Source organism: Ailuropoda melanoleuca, chromosome 2 (genome assembly GCF_002007445.2).
Source record: "Ailuropoda melanoleuca isolate Jingjing chromosome 2, ASM200744v2, whole genome shotgun sequence".
NCBI classification, from domain to species: domain Eukaryota; kingdom Metazoa; phylum Chordata; class Mammalia; order Carnivora; family Ursidae; genus Ailuropoda; species Ailuropoda melanoleuca.
The window spans coordinates 89,354,695-89,377,472 of record NC_048219.1 but is presented as its reverse complement, the minus strand read 5'-3'; the positions used below and the strand labels follow the sequence as shown (position 1 = coordinate 89,377,472).

At 42.0% G+C, this 22,778-nt stretch overlaps 1 protein-coding gene across 1 annotated transcript; it reads left to right on the top strand.

Moving 5' to 3' along the window:
• The first annotated feature begins 9,691 nt into the window (after nucleotides 1-9,691).
• LOC100480898 (filaggrin-2) lies at nucleotides 9,692-22,307 on the top strand. The gene is given in 6 exon segments (XM_034641904.1): nucleotides 9,692-9,740; nucleotides 10,740-10,899; nucleotides 11,729-14,456; nucleotides 15,687-17,106; nucleotides 17,108-17,829; nucleotides 22,087-22,307. Coding segments are annotated over 5 exon segments (5,229 nt in total). The 5' UTR covers nucleotides 9,692-9,740; nucleotides 10,740-10,761.
• Nucleotides 22,308-22,778: the final 471 nt, after the last annotated feature.

The following is a 22,778-nucleotide window of genomic DNA, read 5'->3' as shown; positions in this document are numbered from 1 at the left end:
ACTCAGATGAGAGACCAGTGTGGTGCAGAAAAGAGAATAAGGGGGAGTAGCAGGGTGAGGTCAGAGACCTTATAGTCCCTCTCAGGCCTCTGGTTTACTCTGAGCAAGACAGGAGGCACTCCAGAGCGTTAAGCAGAGGAGAGACTTGGTCAGGCCACTGTTTTGAAATATTCACACAGTCCACTGTTAAGAGTAGGAGCAGCAAATCAGTTAGGAGGCTAAGAGTACCCACAAGAAATGGTGGCAGTTGAACCTGGGTAGTAGCAGCAGTGGTGGTGAGAATTGTGCAGATTCTGGTTATAATCTGAAGGTAGAATCAGTAAGATTTGTTGACAGTGTGCCTTTGAGGTATGAAAGAAAGAAAGAAGTCAGGAATGATCTAGAATTCTTTGCATTATACTGTATCATATTTATCTTTTATATTTTCACAGAAAGGGTTGGGAGTTGGCTCTCCTATTATTGTGACTGTATCTAGAGGATGAGCACTGGTGTATATTTGGCACTTAACCTCCTATTCCTTTACCAATGACCCAGCAAATATCTGCTCCTGTGAATATTTCATGGGTATAAGAATAAAGCATATGGGACTGACTCTCGTTTCAAATTCACCAAGGATTGAAGTACAGTCCTCTGCCATGGACATGACACAGGTGTGGTTCAGGACAGCCAATCTCTGCATTTCTTAGGGCAGGGGCATAGAATTTATATTTAAATTAATATACAAAGGACCTTCCCTTTACTACCATTCTCAAAATAGAGATGCAGTCTGCCTTATCATTCAAAATGCTGTTTGACAAATAGCCCAGCCTAGGCCCTGGATTGCTGGGCTGTGGAACTAACAGATGAGAGAACCAGTCCTACAGCAGGCAGGATCTGAACTTGGCTAGTATGTACCTGACTCAACTTGCCTCTGGCTTTACTTAAAGACCTAAATTGGGTTGGGTTTTGCTTCAGCTGAACTTCAGGCACTAGCAGGCTTGAGCAGATTGCTGAACAAAGAAGTGGCTGGACTTGATAGCTCAGCTTTACATGTAGGTAGAGGAAGTTTCTAAAGCTGCAAAATATGCCCCAGTCACCAAATGTCTCCCTGATATTTAGACCAATCCAAATCACACAAAACTACTTCTTTTTTTTAAAAAGATTGTATTTATTTATTTGACAGAGATAGAGACAGCCAGTGAGAGAGGGAACACAAGCAGGGGGAGTGTGAGAGGAAGAAGCAGGCTCCTAGCGGAGGAGCCTGATGTGGGGCTCGATCCCATACGCCGGGATCACGCCCTGAGCCGAAGGCAGATGCTTAACTGCTGTGCCACCCAGGCACCCCACACACAAAACTACTTCTTAATCAGAATTCTTCTGAATGGATTAACTGGGTGTTGGGTATTAAGGAGGGCATGCAATGGGATGAGCACTGGGTGTTATATGCAATTTTGAATCATTGAATATATAACAAAAACTAAGGATCTATTAAAAAACAAAAAGGACTCTTTCCATGTGGGCATCTGGGTGGCTCAGTTGTTAAGTTTCTCCCTTCAGCTCAGGTCATGATCCCAGAGTCCTGGGATTGAGTCCCACATTGGGCTCCCTGCTCAGCAGAGAGTCTGATTCTCCCTCTCCCTCTGCTGCTCCCCCTGCCTGTGTGCTCTCTCTGTCAAATAAATAAACAAAATCTTAAAAAAAAAAAAGAATTCTATGGGAGTCAGAGGGTAAGAGGCAGTGCAGGAACCCATAAATCCATAATCCATTACAGACTGCTAGAAATCTGGCTTCTTTATGAGAAAAGGGACAGAAAGATTTTTCTACTTATAAAGCACCCAAAGAATCCCTGGTCTCTAGATCTGGGGAGAGAAAACCTTTCTGGTGAAGATGAGGTGGCTAAGAACCATAGACAACCAACCAGGAAGGGGCTTCCAGGGGCTAGAGCATAACCAGAGAAAGAGAGGTTATACATTAGAAAAGCAAGATAAATGCATCATAACCCCTTAGCCCCCACAGTAGATCAGTCATAGAGTGAATGAAAGAGAAAGAAAACAATCCATGTACCTGAAGGCAAATCTCAATCCTGTTCTTTGATCTGCTGCAAAAATAAATAGGTCTGATCTGAGGATTCTATCCTCATTATGAATAGAGTTTGTGTCATCATCATCACCACCACAAACAGCATCAAGATTATTGGCATTATAATTACCTTTAATCAATGTGACCCACTAGCCAACCAAGCAGAACCAAGGCCTTCTTCCAAGCAGACTAATCACAGGTCACCTTGTATAGTATTTGATGCCCAGAGAAGTTGATTAATCTAGAGCACAATGTCTGACATATGATTTTGGCTCTCAAAAAAAAGACAAACAAAACCAAAAAAAAACAAAAAAAACCTGGTAAAAGTAACATTCATGTTGATGATATAATCCACAAAGTGGACACAGAAAATATCAATATTTCAAGCAAATGTAAAAAAAAAAAAGATAGGTGGGTTTGGGGGTTTTTTAGTAAAAAAAATAGCAATTTCTGCCTCTTTTTTATTTAAATTCAATTAGCCAAGGTATAGTACATCATTAGGTTTTGATAAAACGTCCAATGATTCATTAGTTGAATATAACACCCAGTGTTCTTCATACCACGTGCCCTCTTTGCCTCTTACTGAATGGTTCTTTTGTTCCAGGCATTTGAATTAATTCTTTTAAATTTTATAACTACCCTCTGAAGAAAATTCCCCATATTTACAGAAATATTAAGTCACATAACTAATGAGTGTCAGAGGCAGGATTCCAACCCAGATTTGTCAGATTCCAAAGTTTATGCTCTTAATCACTAGGTTAAACAAGTTTGCTAGTAGAATTTTGTTTTAGTCTTTAGGCAGAACCCAAGAAACATTCTTTCAAGAGTCCTACCCTGTGTTTGCCCTGAATTATTCTACATAGACCAGACTTAGGAAATGTGTGTGAGAAAGGCCCTCACAGAGACCTAGGCTAATAGCCTCTCCCCTTGTGGCAAAGGCCCCAAGCCCCACTCTTCATGGGTCCATCTGCCTCTCAAGCCATAACCACCTCAAAAATGAGTAGAATGTCATCTTTAAACATCTTAAAAAGCTAAGTATTTGTTTCCCTAGACAAGGGGTCCTGGACCTTCAAGGAACAGTTCTGTTCCACGTGTCTTTGACCTGTACAAAACTAGGGGCAGTGGGTGAAGCAACTGGATTAGAGGTCAATCCCTGAGACCTTAGTCATCTTTTAATAGTTAACACAAAATAATTACTCTCTCTGCCTTTTGCAATTACCTTGCTAAGCTGGTGATCTAGTGTCCCTAATTTAAGACTCCAGTCCCCAAGGAAGAAAACTTCCTACTAAAATAAAAATGGGACACTGCACATCACAACACGTGTTGTGATGAGCACTGGGTGTTACATGCAACTAATGAATTGTTGAACACTACATCAAAAACTAATGATGTACTATATGCTGGCTAACTGAACATAATAAAAAAATTAAATTAAAAAAATAAACAAATTTATCAACATAAAAAAATGAGACACTGCAGATATGGTTTTTCACAAATCCCACTTTGTTATCCTTCCTTTTGGAGTCCAGATGCTCAGAGGTGATTTAAACTGAATAATCCCAGAAGACTCAAGCCCTAAAGTGTAGTAGTCAGTGCCAGAAGCAAGGAATTAGCACATGGGTGGAGTGACTTTATTTATAATAAGTAAAATAAACATCACTAATTTTAAAGGGAAACAAATGAAATGATCGTAGTTAATGGTAACAATCAATGAAATTAATCCAAAATTAACAAAATATGAACCTGATAGCTATAACTCATAGAGGTCCTGGATTTAATTTCTCCAGGGATATTCAAAGATACCATCCCCAGCAGCCTCAGATATAATTTTTGTCAATTTCTTCTATCCATAAGCATGAAAAATCAGCTTCATTTGATATTCTAGAGCAAGTCTATCTCTCATTAAACTTTATGGTGATTTAGGTATGGACAAGTGCATATTCACATCTATATATTTGTGTGTTCACATGCACATGTATGCACAATGCATCCTGGGAAATGCCAAATGGCAAATCCTCAACACTTTTTCAAACAAGATAGTACCAATATCAATGAAAGGGAGTGATGGAAAATTTCAATCTCATAAATAACCCCCCAAAAATGTAATTTCCTGGAAAACATACTTAAATCTTCAACAGTTTTCCTGATGACCAAAGCCCAAGCCAAGCCCCAATGCTGATCTAGCTTCATTATACTGTTGCACATAATCTTGGACTGCTTCACCTTTGGAAGCATATTCCCACAAAGAAAAGGGTCATGGGAGCATAGAAAGTCATTACAAAATGCTTGCTGAAGTAAAATGAATTGCTGAGAGCAAGTGCACAGAAAAAAATTAGTCTGGTTACTTTATTTTTTTACATTTTACTTATTTTTTATTATTTTTTTTTTATTAAATTCAATTAGCCAAGGTATAGTACATCATTAGTTTTTGATATAATGCTCAATGATTCATTCATTAGTTGAGTACATCACCCAGTGCTCATCACACTGAACACAGACTCTATTTTTTAAACTTCATGCATTATTCTCTTTATTTACCAACATGGTTTCAAATGCTTATAAATTATTCCAAAATCAAATTCATGATTAAAATGCCAATATTTTCACATACCAAATTATATTTACAATGATATACTGCTCTAAATGCTTTGAAGAAGGAGCTCCCCCCAAAATTTTGGGCACATACTTACAGCCTTTCAGGGAACTTACTTTGGTACATGTTCTAGTCTATTTTAAGAAAAAAAAAAAAAGATCAGCTGCCTTACTTGTCAAAATACAAATTCTAGATCATCTAGTGAGTCCAGCATTCCAGTGCTAATCCAAGTTCTTCCCATTTCAAGTGAGGTTTATGTATCCAGGAAGTTTCCAAAATCCATACTGCCATCACAGGTTATTGATATTGTGGGCACAAGGACCATTTAAGCATCTGAGACACAGCCTTCAGAAATGGCCCCAAGTAAAATTCAAGAGCATCTAGAGGTCCCAGATGGTACTCGGTATTTTGATCGNGGTACATCTCACTTAGATCTGGATAGAAGAAGATGCTGAAGCCTCCCATTCCAGGCTGAAAGCCTGGGTGTGTCTGTCAGCAGCATCTCTTTGTGAGACTATTGCTCCAGCATATGAGTCTTGAGATATTAACAAAGTGTGGTAAAATAAGAAAGGAATCTGGGAGTGGGGCATTCTTTTTTTTTAATGTTTTTTTATTATATTATGTTAGTCACCATACAGTACATTCCTGGTTTCTGATGTAAAGTTCAATGATTCATTACTTGCGTATAACACCCAGTGCACCATGCAATATGTGCCCTCCTTATTACCCATCACCAGCCAATCCCAATCCCCCACCCCCTCCCCTCTGAAACCCTCAGTTTGTTTCCCAGAGTCCATAGTCTCTTGTGGTTCATTCCCCCTTCTGTTTACCCCCCCTTCATTCTTCCCTTCCTTCTCCTACTGATTCCTGCTATTTCTTATGTTCCATAAATGAGTGAAACCATATGAAAATTGTCTTTCTCTGCTTGACTTATTTCACTTAACATAATCTCCTCCAGTCCTGTACCATGGATTTTTCATAACAGAAATACAAAACTCGTTTGAAGGTTGGGTTCCAACAGTTCAACACAATTGGCCTCTGATTTCACTTTGGAAGAGTGGCTACCAGGAGGGAAGAGGCTAAGAATCATATCCAGGAACCATCACCCCCAAATGCTATTGATAAACTACTAATCAGATTAACCTTGAGAATAAGAAGGAAAAGAAAAGAGAATGTGTTAAATCCCTATCAGGTACTCAACAGTATCCTAATATTATCTCATCTAATTCCCACATGTCTGATATTATCTTCATTATCCCGCAGGTGCAGAAACAGACACAGATTTAAAAACTTGCCCAAGGTATTATAGGAGTTTGTTGGAGCTTGTGTATAGAAACAGTCTGTTTTACTACAAAGTCAATGCTCTTTCTACCACATCATACCATGAGTTAAGAACAGCTCCCTAAACCACTTTTAGAGAAAAGAAGCATTTAATATGCTCTAGTCCCCTAGAGCAGCACCCAGGTATCAGCTCTAAGGTGAGTTCATTGAGAAACCCCAAAAATTGGGGCTCCTAAGAGTCCCAGCATAGAGAAAGTGCTTGGCTGTTATGACAGGCATGGCCCCACTTAGGCCCCAAGGCAAGTCCTTAAGGAATTCCATTTGAACATGATAGGAACCCAAAGCAGAAGTACTTTAACTTAAAGAAGTGTCCCCCCACCTTGGAACACGATTAGCCATGGAAACAAAATTCAGCCAACATTCAGTGAAGAGAAAACAAAAGCTGGTATAATTACAATTATTCTTAATATTCCAAGTTATTGCTTCTGCCTCAAGACAATTCAGTGGCCAATAATGCACCAGCTTCACCAAATCGGCCTAAAATCGAAGAAAGCCCAGAATAGTGTAAATATGGAACGAGCAGAGGGTGATGAGATAGGTAGAATAGGGCAGAAAAGAGACCCAGACCCAGAGAAATGGTGTAGCTGAGACTACACCCTATCTCCAGGCTCCAGGATTCTGCTTCACTGGACTAAACTGCCTTTCAGAACCCAGGAAGGCAAAATTCTCCGCAGGTCATCCAATCAACCCTTAGAGACCATCACTTTGGTTCCTTTCCAAAAAATGGAGCTCTGGTAGAACCCTGACTATTCCTGATAATTGCAGCTAAAATAGTCTGACTTGAGTCCACTTGCACCCTGACACTAACACCCCTTTGTGGTTATTACAGAGGGAAAACTAAAGCACTAACAAGTGAGGTAAATTACTTAAGGACACAGATACCATGACAAGCCTGACTTAATTGCACAACTCCATGACTATACTAAAAATCACTGAATTCTACAATTTAAAAGGTTGAATTTTATGGTATATAAATTATAGCTCAATGAAATTGTTATTTTTCTAAATAAAAAGAATCATGAGTTACCATGCTTTTGACAGAGACGTAGTATTTCTGCTTTTAAAGGCCTACTGTTGGCTCCTAACTTAATTTTATCTAACATTATTGAGTGCCTCCTATATGTGATATTATCTTAAGCAATCTCCACTAGTGAGGTCGGTGTTATTATTCCCACTTTTATAAAGTTGGACAACTGAGGCTTAGAGGATTAGAGAACTTCCTAAGGAACATAGCCAGGAAAAGATAGAGCTCAGATTGGATATCAAAATCATTCTCACTCCTTTTCTTTTCTCTGTGAGCAAGTCAGAAAGACCTGAACACACACAGCATACAGGAGTGCATACTGGAGTTCTGAAGAGGCAAGCAATGGAACTGGCTTCAAAGTTCTACACTGGAGTTGCTATGCAAGGGGGGCTTTAAAACCTGTCTTGGTTTGGAGTCGGACTCTGAAAATCTTCCTGACATTTGCAGTCATCTCAGCAAAAAACAAGCACAGTTCCAAAAGATGCCTACTATTGAAAATGACTACAATATCTAGGGGACAACACAGCTTTCTGTGTGGCCATTTTGGTTTAGGGCTCCATGGCTACAAGAGCAATGGGTGTATCTCAGTGGTGTAACCATTATTTTGTGAACAGACACCAGTTCTAAGTATTTACTAAGTTCTAGGCACTATCTAGATGGTGCGGTGAATAATTTAAGATGACTTCCCTGGAGGAACACCCAGATAGGAATCAACCCTCCCCACCCCCAAGTATGTGCTATTGATGTGGTTATAGATGTGCCCAACTCTCACATTGGATAGCATGGGTTTCTATCTCAGAGCTGCCACTTACTAGCTGTGATTTTTGACATATTATTAAATTTCTCTATGCTTTCATTTCCTTATTTGTAAAATGAGAGTGGCATTAATATTGACCTTACAGAGTTACTGTCAAGAATAAATAGATAAGGGGCCCTTGGGTGGCTCAGTTGGTTAAGCATCTGCCTTCAGCTCAGGTCATGATCCCAGTGTCCTAGGATCAAGTCCCATGTCAGCCTCCTTGCTCAGCGGGGACCCTGCTTCTCCTTCTGCCTGCTGCTCTCCCTGCTTGTGCCGCTCTCTCTCTCTTTCTTTCTCTCTCTCTCTCTAATAAGTAAATTATTTTAAAAACCTTTAAAAAAGAATAGAGAAATGAAAAGCCAGCATGCCTAGAAGATAGTAAGCAATTAATGACAGCTGCTATCTTCAGCATCAGCAGACACATCATCACCTGGTGGCAAAGTACAGAAGAGCTGCCTCTCCATGCCTAATACAACTCTCTGATTATTTTCACTTCTGTAAGGTATTATATTTGATAGACTTTCTGTATATAAATGACATTTGTCCAAGGGCCTAGGCCCAAAGCTGCCAGATAACCAATGGATAGCAGGATGCCAGGAAAAAAATCCCAAGAAGAAAAGCTCACTGTAGATTCACCCTGAAGAGTTCTTAAAACATCACTTTGTGTATAGCCTATTAATGTATACTTTTGTAGCTTAGAGAAGACCTTCATGGGGCCAAAGAATATTTCTTGTCTTCCTGGCTGATAGTACTCCTTATATCACTCTTTCCTATTTTTTGTGTTTGGCTGGGCCTGACGTTCCTAAAAGAGTGCGTAATTTTCCACATAATAGGTGTATGTGATAGATATACAGAGGTAGGCTAGTATAATGGTTAAGAGAAAGGACCTTATAATAAGGTAGCTACAGGTTCAAACCCTGGTTTCTCCACCTACAGGCTGTGTGACCTTGATGAAGACTCATGCTCCCTGAACGATTTTTCATGGGATGAACAAACAAATCTCACAAAAATCTTATAAAGATTAAACGAGAAGATGTATGAAAAATATTCATCACAATTTCTAGCACATAGTAAATTCTCAATAACTGGTAGTTATTATTATTGCAAAAAGATATGAATTGGGTAAGCCTCATGACCTATGTTCATTTTCAATTGAATATGCATTTACTGCACACCTGTCAAGTATCTTACACTTTGTTACTTTTTTTTTCTGGCTTATTTTTATTTCTTTATTTCCATGTTGTCTTAAATATGGTTACATTATAAAAAGAAACCTGGCCTTTCAGGGTACAGATATTCTATTTCTTTTTTTTAATGTTTATTATATTATGTTAGTCATCATACAGTACATCTCTGGTTTCTGATGTAAAGTTCGATGATTCATTAGTTGCGTATAACACCCAGTGCACCATGCAGTACGTGCCCTCCTTACTACCCATCACCATCCTATCCCATTCCCCCACCCCCTTCCCCTCTGAAGGCCTCAGTTTGTTTCTCAGAGTCCATAGTCTCTCATGCTTCATTCCCCCTTCTGATTATCCCCGCTTTCTTTATCCCTTTATTACACTTTGCTACTTATTGTGGGTACTAAATGAAAGTAATGAACTACACAAGTCCTCTAAAACATATTCTCTGCTTTTCACAAGTGTATGACCCTGAAAAAAGTGTCCTACAACATGTCCTCACACTGGAAGCTGGACCAGCACTGTCCTTTTTGCAATCATCTCAAAGATAAGAATGCAAAGAAGTAGGAAGATAAACATGGACAGAGGTGGGGTTAGATTTGATTAGAAATGAATCAGTAGTCCATCCCACAGAGGACAGCACCCACACATTTTTAGCTATATAAAGGCCACTATCTCAATCCACTGGTCACCCTGCAAGCTGCATCAGGCTTTATCCTACGTGTTCCTTTGGTGAACCAGGTGAGAGAAAATTCATTCAGCTACATTGATGGGTATTTGATTGTTGTCCACATTAGAAATTCAGGAGTAAGAGCTAAGTCAGACTTTAATATATATTTGGCCATTTCATTCTTGTTTCTTCTTCTTTTCTTTTTGTTTATTTATTTGGTTGGTTAGTTTTGTTTATCCTGGGGTCTTTTTAGAATAAATTTGTTATTGTCAAGATGAATAATCCAAGAAGTTTGCCTTCTTCTAGGCCATTCCACACTCCTTCCTAGTCTTTTGCATGCCATTTTTTTTTCTGGGTTGGCCAGCTGAAATAGAGGGGTGACCTGCACTGGTGTAGAGTCCCTTCCCTGTTCAGTGTCAGTGCCTGGGACTCCAAGATCAAGTTATCCACAGTAGACAAACTACTGCCTGCATTCCTGAGCCTTTTCCCTGGTTATTGAATAAGAATAAGATTGAAGAGTTTGGTTGAAGCTGAGATTAGGATAGTTCCTGAGCACTGCTGAGGGCTATCTCATGCTTCTGAATCACCAAGGTAATGGGTAACTTGCCCATTGTTTATTTGCTGAAGGCCTTAACAATCCTGTTTAGCATCTAGTGCCCAGATGAGAAATAGGTATGATAGAAGGTATGTCACTTTTGACTCAAGAGAACCAGTGAAACACCAGGGAGACTGGGATAATACATCTGGGTGGTTCTGGAAACTTTGGAAGCTCCAGGACAATACCCAGAACACCAAAGTACACAAAGTGTAGAGACATTATGTAAGGAATATATTCATCCATGACATGGAGATCTGAGCTCTAATCCTAGTTCAGTCAGCAACATGCAATGACTTGATCCTAGCAAAGTAACCCAAAATTAACAAAGTTTTCACTGTATTGAAAGATCCCTAACCCATCCTTACTTGTTGAAGTATTTTAGGTTTAAAAGAGACAAGAGATTTGAAAAATCTCTTGCTTATAGGTTAAAGGAAAACAACATAATAGGGTCTTTTGTTTCTTTTTTCTTCAGGTTCACTTAAACTTGCAAAAAGATGACCGACCTCTTGAGAAGTGTTGTCACGGTCATTGACGTTTTCTACAAATACACCAAGCAAGATGGGGAATGTCGCACACTGAGCAAGGATGAACTAAAGGAACTTCTGGAGAAAGAGTTTCGTCCAATTCTGAAGGTAAGAACCCATACACCAGGACTGAAGGCTGCTAGGGTCTTGTAAATTCTCTGTTATGTGACCAAAGATTAGCTAAAAAGTGTGCACTCTCAGTGGTCTTTGGACAAACTCTATGAGTGTACTTTTTGGGGACATCAGAAAGTCTTCTGGGGCATTATTTATTTTTAGAAAGGTGAATGTTTTTCATTTTTCTGCGTTCACCCACCATGTAGACCCTCAGACTTTTTTATGCCCCCAGGTTTCTCCCTCTGAAAAAACAGAAAATAAATGTGTGCTAAAACATGAGTTAAAAGATTGCCCTATTAAATATGGAAGAAAAAGTATAGAGAGGGAAATGTCTACAGGGAGAGCTGGTCAAGTAGCCAGGATGACTAAAAACTGCAAACAAAAAACAAGCATTTCTTCCATCTATTTGGGAAGTACTTAACTATTACCTTTAAAATTATAGATCCTAACATAGAATATATTAGCATGTAATGTTTAATAATTTTTTATTAGCATGTAATGTTTAAAATGTATGTAAAACTAAAATATACCAGGTACCGAACTTGAATTATTCAACTCTTTCCTGTATGCTATACCTGAGTACCTAATACCCTAGCTAGGTCCTTGAATTGTATTCTGCTGGGGTTCCCAATAGATTATTCTTTTATATTACCTCTTCTCACCTGCTGGGTCCTATTAGGCTGCTTTAGTTTAAAGTAACATTTGACTGGATTTAAAATACCTAATGTTAAACATCCACAATTCCACAGCTTTACCTGAATATTTTACCTGCCTATGTGGGCTAGGCTGAATAGGTCTCCTTTGGTATGTCACTTGTATACAGAACCCAGATGATCCAGACACAGTGGATGTTATCATGCACATGCTAGATCGAGATCATGACCGAAGACTGGACTTTACTGAGTTTCTTCTGATGGTATTCAAGCTGGCTATGGCCTGCAACAAGGTTCTCAGCAAAGAATACTGCAAAGCTTCAGGGTCAAAGAAGCATAGGCGTGGTCATCGACACCAAAAGGAAGAAAGTGAAACAGAAGAGGAAGAAGAAGATACACTGGGACAGAAATCAGGTTACAGACATTCAAGTTGGAGTGAGGGAGAGGAGCATGGTTATGGTTCTGAGGGCTTAAGGGGACGAATGAAACATAGACATGGGCCAAACTCAAGGAGGCTGGGAAGGCAAGGTAGTTTATCTAGCTCAGGAAACCAAGAGGAATTTGAGAAAAGACGCCGTGGGTCTAGCTCTGGTCACTCATGGAATAGTGGCAAAGAAAGACATGGTTCCAGCTCTGGAGAGCTGGGGGAAAGAAGAAACAAGTCACATGTTAGCCCCTCTAGGGAGTCTGAAAAGGAATATGAATCTGGATCTGGATCAAAGAGTAGGAGAAGGAAGAGTCATGGTGGTCTGTCACATGGATTGGATGCTAGTGGACTTGAATTAAACTCTACTCAGTCAAGAGAGAGTAGAGGACAAAAGCTTGGATCTAGCTCTAGAAGCTCAGGAAACAATGGAAGGCAAAGCTATGCATGTGGTTCCAGCAATTCAGGTGGGTGTGGAAGGCCACAAAATGCTTCTACTTCTTGTCATGAAGGTAGATTTGGAGGGCAAGGAAATCAATCTAGCTGTACCCAGTCAGGATATCAATCAGGAAGTAGTGGAGGACTAGGTCATGGATGTAATTCAGGAGGTCAGTCTTCTGGATATGGTCAGCATGAGCCTAGCTCCTGCAGCCAGTCTTCTAGTCAGAGAGAATATGGATCTAGAGCATGTGGTCAAACACAGAACTGTGGAAGACAACAGAGAACAGGTTCAAGTCAGTCCTCTTGCTGTGAACAGTATGGGTCTGGAACAAGTCAGTCTTCTAGTTATGGTCAATATGAATCTGGTTCTTGTGGACATTTTTCAAAATCTCATCAAAAAGGGTCTGGTTCAAATGAATTTACTAACTGTGGACAACATGGGTCTGGCTCTGGACAGTCCTCTGGCTTTGGAAAACATGGGTCAGCCTCAGGTCAATCCTCTGGCTTTGGATATGGCTCTGGTTCATGTCAGTCCTCTGGCTTTGGACAACATGAGTTTGGCTCAGGACAGTCCTCTGGCTTTGGACAACATGGATCCATCTCAGGTCAGTCCTCTAGCTTTGGACAACAGGGATCTGGCTCAGGTCAGTCCTCTAGTTTTGGCCAACATGGGTCAAGCTTAGGACAGGCCTCTGGCTTTAGCCAGCATGGGTCTGGCTCAGGACAGTCCTCTGGCTTTGGACAACACAGATCCAGCTCAGATCAGTCCTCTAGCTTTGGACAACAGGGATCTTTCTCAGGTCATTCCTCTGGTTTTGGTCAGCATGGGTCTGTCTCAGGACAGTCGTTTGGTTATGGACAACATGGGTTTGGTGGACATGAATCTTCTAGCTCTGGACAACATAGATATGGCTCAGGTCAATCCTCCAGCTTTGGATATGGATCTAGCAAACATCAGTCCCCTACCTCTGGGACTGGCTCAGGCCATTCATTGGGCTTTGGACAACATGAGTCTAGATCAGGTCAGTCTAGCTATGGCCAACATAGTTCCAGCTCAGGGCAATCTGCCAGTTTTGGCTCTGGGTCTTCCTCAGGCAAGTCCTCTAAACATAGTCAATGTGAATCTAACTCAAGACAGTCTTCTAGTTATGATCAACATGAGGTTAACTCAGGTCAATCCACTGGCTATGACAAATATGACCCTAGGCTAGGAGGAGAAGAAAGCTATAGGACCTGTTCTGGAAAAGGGTCTCCAAAATCTGAAAGTCCTATACCAGATTCACCTGAAACTCAGACAAGGGAAACAACTAAAGGGAGACATGAAACTACTCATGCACAGTCAGGAGACATCAGTGGACATGCCGGGTTTGGGCACAGTCAAGCCACCAGGACAGAATCGAGGAGGACTGCAAGAAAGGGATCTAGTCTCAGTGAGCCCAGTAACACTGAATGGCACTCAGAAGTCCCACAGACACATGCAGGATCCTCTCATGGCCACACTGGATCTCAACAAGGAGACTCAGGATCCGCAGCTAAAGGGAGACAGGGAAATACTCCTGCACAGTCACGAGAAACCAGTAGACATGGCCAGTTAGGTCATGGACAAGCCACAAGTACAGAAATGAGTAGGACAGCAGGAAGGGAGTCTACTGTCAGTGAGTCCAGTGACACTGAAAGGCACTCGGGAGTCTCACAGACACACACAGGATCCTCTCATGGCCACACTGGATCTCATCATGCAGGGTCAGGATCCACAGCTCCAGGGAGACAGGGAACTAGTCACAGACAGTCAGGAGACACCAGTAGACATGTCCAAACCAGTGATGGACAAGCCACCAGGACAGCGTCCAGTAGGGCTACAAGAAGGAGATCCAGTGGTAGTGAGTCCAGTGACACGGAAAGGCACACAGGCGTCCCACAGACACATGCAAGATCCTCTCATGACCACACTGTATCTCAACATGGAGAGTCAGGATCCACAGCTAAAGGAAGACAAGGAACTACTCATGCACTGTCAGCAGATGCCAGGGGACATGCTGGGTTAGGGCATGGTCAAGCCACCAGGACAGAATCCAATAGGACTGCAAGAAGGGGATCCAGTCTCAGTGAATCCAGTCAACACTGAAAGGCACTCAGGAGTCTCACAGACACACGCAGGATCCTCTCATGGTCACACTGGATCTCAACATGGAGAGTCAGGATCCATAGCTCTAGGGAGACAGGGAACTACACATGAACAGTCAGGACATACCAATAGACATGCTCAGTCGGGTCATGGACAAACGACAAGGGCAGGTTCCAGTAGGACTGCAAGAACGGGATCTAGTCTCAGTGAGTCCAGTGACACCGAAAAGCACTCAGGAGTTCCACAGACACATGCAGGATCCTCTCATGACCACTCTGGATCTCATCAACGAGAGTCTGGATCATCAGCTACAGGGAGACATGGAACTACTCATGCACAGTCAGGACATTCCATTGGACATACCCAAACTGGTCATGGACAAGCCACCGGGACACAGTCCAGCAGGGCTACAAGGAGATCCAGTGTCAGTGAGTCCAGTGACACTGAATGGCACTCAGGTGTCCCACAGACACATGCAGGATCCTCTCATGGCCACACTGGATCTCAAAAAGGAGAGTCGGGAACAACAGCTACAGGGAGACAGGGAACTACTCATGCACAGTCAGGAGATACCAGTAGACATTCCCAAACCAGTCATGGACAAGCCACCAGGACAGCATCCAGTAGGGCGACAAGAAGGAGATCCAGGGGTAGTGAGTCCAGTGACACAGAGAGGCACTCAGGAGTCTCACAGACACACACAGGATTCTCTCATGGCCCCACTCGATCTCAACATGGGGAGTCAGGATCCACTGCTAAAGGGAGACAGGGAACTACTCATACACAGTCAGGACATTCCAGTGGACATACCCAAACTGGTCATGGACAAGCCACCGGGACACAGTCCAGCAGGGCTACAAGGAGATCCAGTGTCAGTGAGTCCAGTGACACTGAATGGCACTCAGGTGTCCCACAGACACATGCAGGATCCTCTCATGGCCACACTGGATCTCAAAAAGGAGAGTCGGGAACAACAGCTACAGGGAGACAGGGAACTACTCATGCACAGTCAGGAGATACCAGTAGACATTCCCAAACCAGTCATGGACAAGCCACCAGGACAGCATCCAGTAGGGCGACAAGAAGGAGATCCAGGGGTAGTGAGTCCAGTGACACAGAGNAGGAAATGCCAGGGGACATGCTGGGTTAGGGCATGGTCAAGCCACCAGGACAGAATCCAATAGGACTGCAAGAAGGGGATCCAGTCTCAGTGAATCCAGTCACACTGAAAGGCACTCAGGAGTCTCACAGACACACGCAGGATCCTCTCATGGTCACACTGGATCTCAACATGGAGAGTCAGGATCCATAGCTCTAGGGAGACAGGGAACTACACATGAACAGTCAGGACATACCAATAGACATGCTCAGTCGGGTCATGGACAAACGACAAGGGCAGGTTCCAGTAGGACTGCAAGAACGGGATCTAGTCTCAGTGAGTCCAGTGACACCGAAAAGCACTCAGGAGTTCCACAGACACATGCAGGATCCTCTCATGACCACTCTGGATCTCAACAACGAGAGTCTGGATCATCAGCTACAGGGAGACATGGAACTACTCATGCACAGTCAGGACATTCCATTGGACATACCCAAACTGGTCATGGACAAGCCACCGGGACACAGTCCAGCAGGGCTACAAGGAGATCCAGTGTCAGTGAGTCCAGTGACACTGAATGGCACTCAGGTGTCCCACAGACACATGCAGGATCCTCTCATGGCCACACTGGATCTCAAAAAGGAGAGTCGGGAACAACAGCTACAGGGAGACAGGGAACTACTCATGCACAGTCAGGAGATACCAGTAGACGTTCCCAAACCAGTCATGGACAAGCCACCAGGACAGCATCCAGTAGGGCGACAAGAAGGAGATCCAGGGGTAGTGAGTCCAGTGACACAGAGAGGCACTCAGGAGTCTCACAGACACACACAGGATTCTCTCATGGCCCCACTCGATCTCAACATGGGGAGTCAGGATCCACTGCTAAAGGGAGACAGGGAACTACTCATACACAGTCAGGACATTCCAGTGGACATACCCAAACTGGTCATGGACAAGCCACCGGGACACAGTCCAGCAGGGCTACAAGGAGATCCAGTGTCAGTGAGTCCAGTGACACTGAATGGCACTCAGGTGTCCCACAGACACATGCAGGATCCTCTCATGGCCACACTGGATCTCAAAAAGGAGAGTCGGGAACAACAGCTACAGGGAGACAGGGAACTACTCATGCACAGTCAGGAGATACCAGTAGACGTTCCCAAACCAGTCATGGACAAGCCACCAGGACAGCATCCAGTAGGGCGACAAGAAGGAGATCCAGGGGTAGTGAGTCCAGTGACACAGAGAGGCACTCAGGAGTCTCACAGACACACACAGGATTCTCTCATGGCCCCACTCGATCTCAACATGGGGAGTCAGGATCCACTGCTAAAGGGAGACAGGGAACTACTCATACACAGTCAGGACATTCCAGTGGACATACCCAAACTGGTCATGGACAAGCCACCGGGACACAGTCCAGCAGGGCTACAAGGAGATCCAGTGTCAGTGAGTCCAGACACTGAATGGCACTCAGGTGTCCCACAGACACATGCAGGATCCTCTCATGGCCACACTGGATCTCAAAAAGGAGAGTCAGGAACAACAGCTACAAGGAGACAGGGAACTACTCATGCACAGTCAGGAGATACCAGTAGACGTTCCCAAGCCAGTGATGGACAAGCCACCAGGACAGCATCCAGTAGGGCTACAAGAAGGAGATCCAGGGGTAGTGAGTCCAGTGACACAGAGGGGCACTCTCACTCCCATGAGCTGACAGGAGACAAATCTACATACTCAGGCTCTGTCCAGGGTCAGACCACATCTTCCCATGGGCAATTAGGAACTGGCACAATAGAGAGACGTGCGTCCAGCCATACACAGTCACATGATACCCATAGGCAGTCCAAGGACAGCATAAGGAAACAGTCACATAGCAGTCATCACCAATCTAGAGTAAGTCATTCTCAGTCACAGATTAGTGGAATACAACATGGTTCAGGTCAAGGTTGGAAACATGGCAGTTATGGAAGTGCAGAATATGACTATGGGCAGTCTGGGTATGGACCTTCTGGGGGCAGCAGAACAAGCAGCCGCAATTCTAGCCCTTTGAGGTCATTGGATAGAGCTGCAAACAATCAAGTGTCTACACATGGACCATCAGTTTCTCGATTTGACCATACAGGATCAAAAGCAACTGAAATAATAAGAAGACAAAGTTCAAGTCATGGACAGTCAAGTGATTCCCATAATCAGTCTGGATCCAATGTAACTAGAAGACAGGGATCTATTCATGGGCATTCAGTAGTAAGTCATGAACCATCAAATGACACCCATGTTCAATATGGAAGTTGGGGATCTATTACTCATAGGCAGTCAAGCAACCATTCTATATCCAGCCATGGACAGTCCATATCAGATCACAGCTATTCAAAATCTAATTCAACTCTAAGGCATGGATCCCATAGTGATAATAAAGAGCATTCAGAAGATTGGGGGAAACAGATTCATGAACCATCAGGGTCTAGGCATGGACAGTCAGAATTCAATACTATAGGTATATATGGATCCAGCCAGCAGCACTTAGGAGATATATCTTCTCATGAGCAGGTAAGATCCAGCACAACTTTAGTAAGACAGGGATTAAGTAATAGACAATCAGGAGACATCCAAGGTCAATCTGGATCCAGCACTAATGAAAGACAACTATATAGCCATGGACTATCAAGTGACAGCTATGGGCAGTCAATTGACAGCAGAAGCAGAAGTCAAGGATTCATTTCCAGTCACTCTCATGATAGTCAAGACCTTACAGGAACTGAAGAATGTGGGTATAAATATTCATCAAGCAGTACAATCATGTGGACGGGGGAAAAGCAAAAGCAAGGGCCTGAATCAAGTTTGTTAGGAAGCACCAGAATATATAGTCAGGATGTGGATGATAAGCAGGCAAGAAACATGGAAGCCAGAGGTTGCCATAAAAGGGAGAGAACAGACTCAGGTTCCCTTCACTTAGATAGCAAAACTCCGCTCTATGAATATGTCCAAGAACAAAGGTATTATTACTTTGAATAATCATTTGAAGCCAACAGAAAACAAACTCACTCAGGATAAGAACCAACCCGTGAAGAAATGAAAATACAACATGGAATTAAATTATTTACCATGATCCTTTCTTTTGTTAGTGGGGGCATATATATGTTCTTTTATTTAACTGTAGCACTGTACTCTATTCCTCTCATTCGGTGTGGTTTTGTTTTTATTTTAAGTCTCCATAAAAAAAAAAGACTCCATAATCACCAAGCTCTTTGGATAGAAAACAGTGAATGGAAGAAGTAAATAGCGCTTGGAACTATATTCTGAACTATATGACAAAATGATTTGAGTGCTTTGGGATAAAATAATCATTTTTTAAAAATATCTGAAACTCAGATTTTGGACTTTCCAGATTTTATTTTAATTGACCATTGACAAACCTATCCAGGGAGCTAAAAAACATGATTTTGGAGCCAAAATTTCTCTAATAATATTGTAACACATTCCATGTCCTGAGCAAAGAATGTTGTAGTAGTTGAAGAATCAGAATATTTGCATCTTTTGTGCCACCACTGGAACTTCATATTACTACTTTTGAATTTATTTTCATGACCTCCTATATTGCATAAAAATTGTCAATAAACTTTCTTTTTTTTTTCCTGATCGAAAACCAGCATTTTATTTGTAATCATCATCACTGCGTGATTTAAAGTAGCCTTGCAAGTGTGCTTGTCAAACATCTCTTCCCGACTTGTGGTCCCTGGGTTTTTCCTAGATGACCATTTCTATTTTAACTTTTTGTTTTGTGGCCCAGTTGAGCAGTTCAGTTTCAGAATCTATTACACTTTTCAGATATTCCTATGAATAATTTAATTTTAAAATGCATTTTGATTTTTAAAAATGCAAATTCAACCTAATTTGAAAACTGACTTAGTCAAAAAAAAAATTTGGACAGGTAAGGACATTCTCATGTCAGGGTTGCTGGTTCAAATCTATGCCTATCATTAGCTTGTCAATAAACTTTCTAACAAGGTATAGTTGCTCTTCTTTTTTGTCTTCACAAACAAACATAGCTCCCTGCCATGGGATCAAATGAACATTTCTTTTTTAATTTTATTTTATTTAAATTCAATTAATTCACATATGCTGTATCATTAGTTTCAGAGATAAAGTTCAGTTATTCATCAGTTGCATTATAACACCCAATGTTTATTACAAACGTGTCCTCTTTAATGCCCATCACTCAATTATCCCATCCTCCCACCTACCTCCCCTCCAGCAACCCTCAGTTTGTTTTCCATAGTTAAGAGTCACTTATGGTTTGCCTCCCTCTCTGTTTTCATCTGATTTTATTTTTCCTTCCCTTCCCCTATGATCCTCTTTCATTTCTCAAATTCCACATATGAGTGAAATCATATGGTATTTGTCTTTCTCTAACTGGCTTATTTTTCTTAGCATAATTCCCTCTAGTTTCATCCACGTCATTGAAATGGCAAGATTTCATTCTTTTTGGTGGCTGAGTGATATTCCAGTGTGTGTGTGTGTGTGTGTGTGTGTGTGTGTGTGTGTGTACATACCACTTCTTCTTTATTGATTCATCTGTCAATGGAAATCTGGGCTTTTTACTTACTTTGGCCATTGTGGACACTGCTGCTATAAATATTGCATTTTCTTCCACTTTCACTTTTGAAATTCAAATTAAAGTGAAATTAATCAATGGGTGTTCAAGATCACAACTATTGGGGACAGAAGTTCTATGAAAAAACAAAACACAGGCTGAATTTTCTGATGAGACTCAGAATATATTCAATTTACTTTTAAATATTTTAAGAAAGACTATACAAACTTTGATCACTGTGCTATGCGATCAACAGTACACTAGTCATATTAGTTAATTAGTGAAAGAAAAGAAAATAATTTTTATACTATAAATGTACATATAAAAATAACTGAATATATGGTAGTTAACCCTAAATATTAATCAATTCATACATATCTATCCATCACCATTCATTCTCTGAATAAGCACTAATTATCAAAGCATCATTAGAAATTGCTGCTATAAACATTAGGGTGCATGTGCCACTTCGAATCACTATGTTTGTATCCTTTGGGTAAATACATAGTAGTGTAATAGCACCAATGTCCACAATGGCCAAAATATGGAAAGAGCCCAGATATCCATTGACAGATAAATCAATAAAGAAGATGTGGCATATATATACAATGGACTATTACTCAGCCACCAAAAAGAACGAAATCTTGCCATTTGTAATGACATGGATAAAACTAGAGGAACTATGCTAAGCAAAATAAGTCAGTTAGAGAAAGACAAATACCATATTATTTCAGTCATATGTGAAATTTAAGAAACGAAAGAGGATCATAGGGGAAGGGAAGGAAAAATAAAATCAGATAAAAACAGAGAGGGAGGCAAACCATAAGAGACTCTTAACTATGGGAAACAAACTGAGAATTGCTGGGGAGGGGTGGGTGGGGGAATGGGATAACTGGGCAATGGGTATTAAGGAGGGCACTTGAAGTAATGAGCACTGGGTGTTGTATGCAACTCATGAATCACTGGATTGTACCCCTGAAACTAATAATACAGTATACGTCAATTAAATTGAACTGGGTGATGGGCATTCAAGAGGGCATGTGATATGATAAACACTGGGTGTTATACTGAACTGATGAATCATTGAACATTTTATCAAAAACTAATGATGTACTATACCGTGGCTAATTGAATTTAAAATAAATTGTTTAATTAATAATAAAAATTTTAAAAAACAAAAAACCGCCAATAGTAATTGAAACATTGGTAGAGGGAGCTAAAATGCAAGATAAGTAGGAGGACACTATGCTTGCCTCATCCCTTAAGGCAGCTGAATAAATATACAATCATTCTGAACACCTAAGAAATCAATACGAGAACTAACAGAACAAAGTGCACAACTTGAGGGAGAAAAGAGACCACATCATGGAAGGTACGAGGTGCAGGGATGTGATTTGGGGGAGAAAAGGATCACAGGTACTGTGGAAGGGAGGGAGTGCTGATCGTGGAGAAAGATGAGAGAGAGACAGAGACAGAGAGACAGAAAGAGAGACAGACAGCAGCACACAGGAGTTCACACAAGGAAAACACTTCCCCAAAGCCATTGACTGGGAAAATGAGAGGGGCTGATTATCAAGAGATTTTACAACGAGTGGACCTCAATGGCTGGAGTTTTAGAGGTCTGTGCCATGGCTGGTATTGAGTCTGGCAGGCCCTGCAGTGCTCCTGTGGAGAAGGAGGGCAAAGGCATGGGAGCAGATGGCATGATCTGAGGGTCCCCTGGCTTGCGCTGAAAGAGATGTTTCCCCCCCTTCCTGGAGTGATCTGGGAGATGTGGCATTGCCTCTCAGGGGAAAAAAGAGCCAGCAGTTGACACTGTGTTCCCCCATCCTTAAAGCATAGGTCAGACACAGCTGCTGAGGACAGCTAACCTGGACACCAGCTTTTTGCTGCACTTCACTCTAAACTCAGGGCCCCTGCATATTAGTGCAACTGTCCTTCCGGAACAAATCTACACCAACCCTGCACAGAAAGACCCTCCCCAAGAGGACCAGTGTGGGTCCATGCCATGCCAGGTTCCTAAACTCTGGAGTTTTGAAACTCAGCTGGCCTGTGTGGGATAAAACACAGGTGCACTGCACTGCCAGGCAGGCAGATGTCCATGACACAAACAGGGTGAAGGCAGAGATCTGAGGAGCACCTGGGACATAAAAGGGGAGATTGTTCACTCTCCCATGAGGGCTTCCCAAATAGCAGGTACAAACTCTCCTCTCTGGGGATGAGAGAGAGGCTGGCACCATTGTTCTCCCACTCTCACTCATCAGCACTATTGACTTCAGTGAGCAGCACAGTACCCATGGCGAAGGCATGAGCTGCTTACACCAAGCCCCAATACCATGTGCTTTGCAGTTGCTTCTTTATTTGGGCAAGTGTGACTGAGAACCAGAACAGTGGGCCAGTCCCCAGACGACCAGCACAAACCCCCAAATCTACTAACCATAGACTTTTGCACAGCTTAAGTATAGGGGGAAAATCATCAAGCCTCTTTTAACAAGCAGACCAGAGCACACCTAGTAAAACTTGCCACTTTCTGG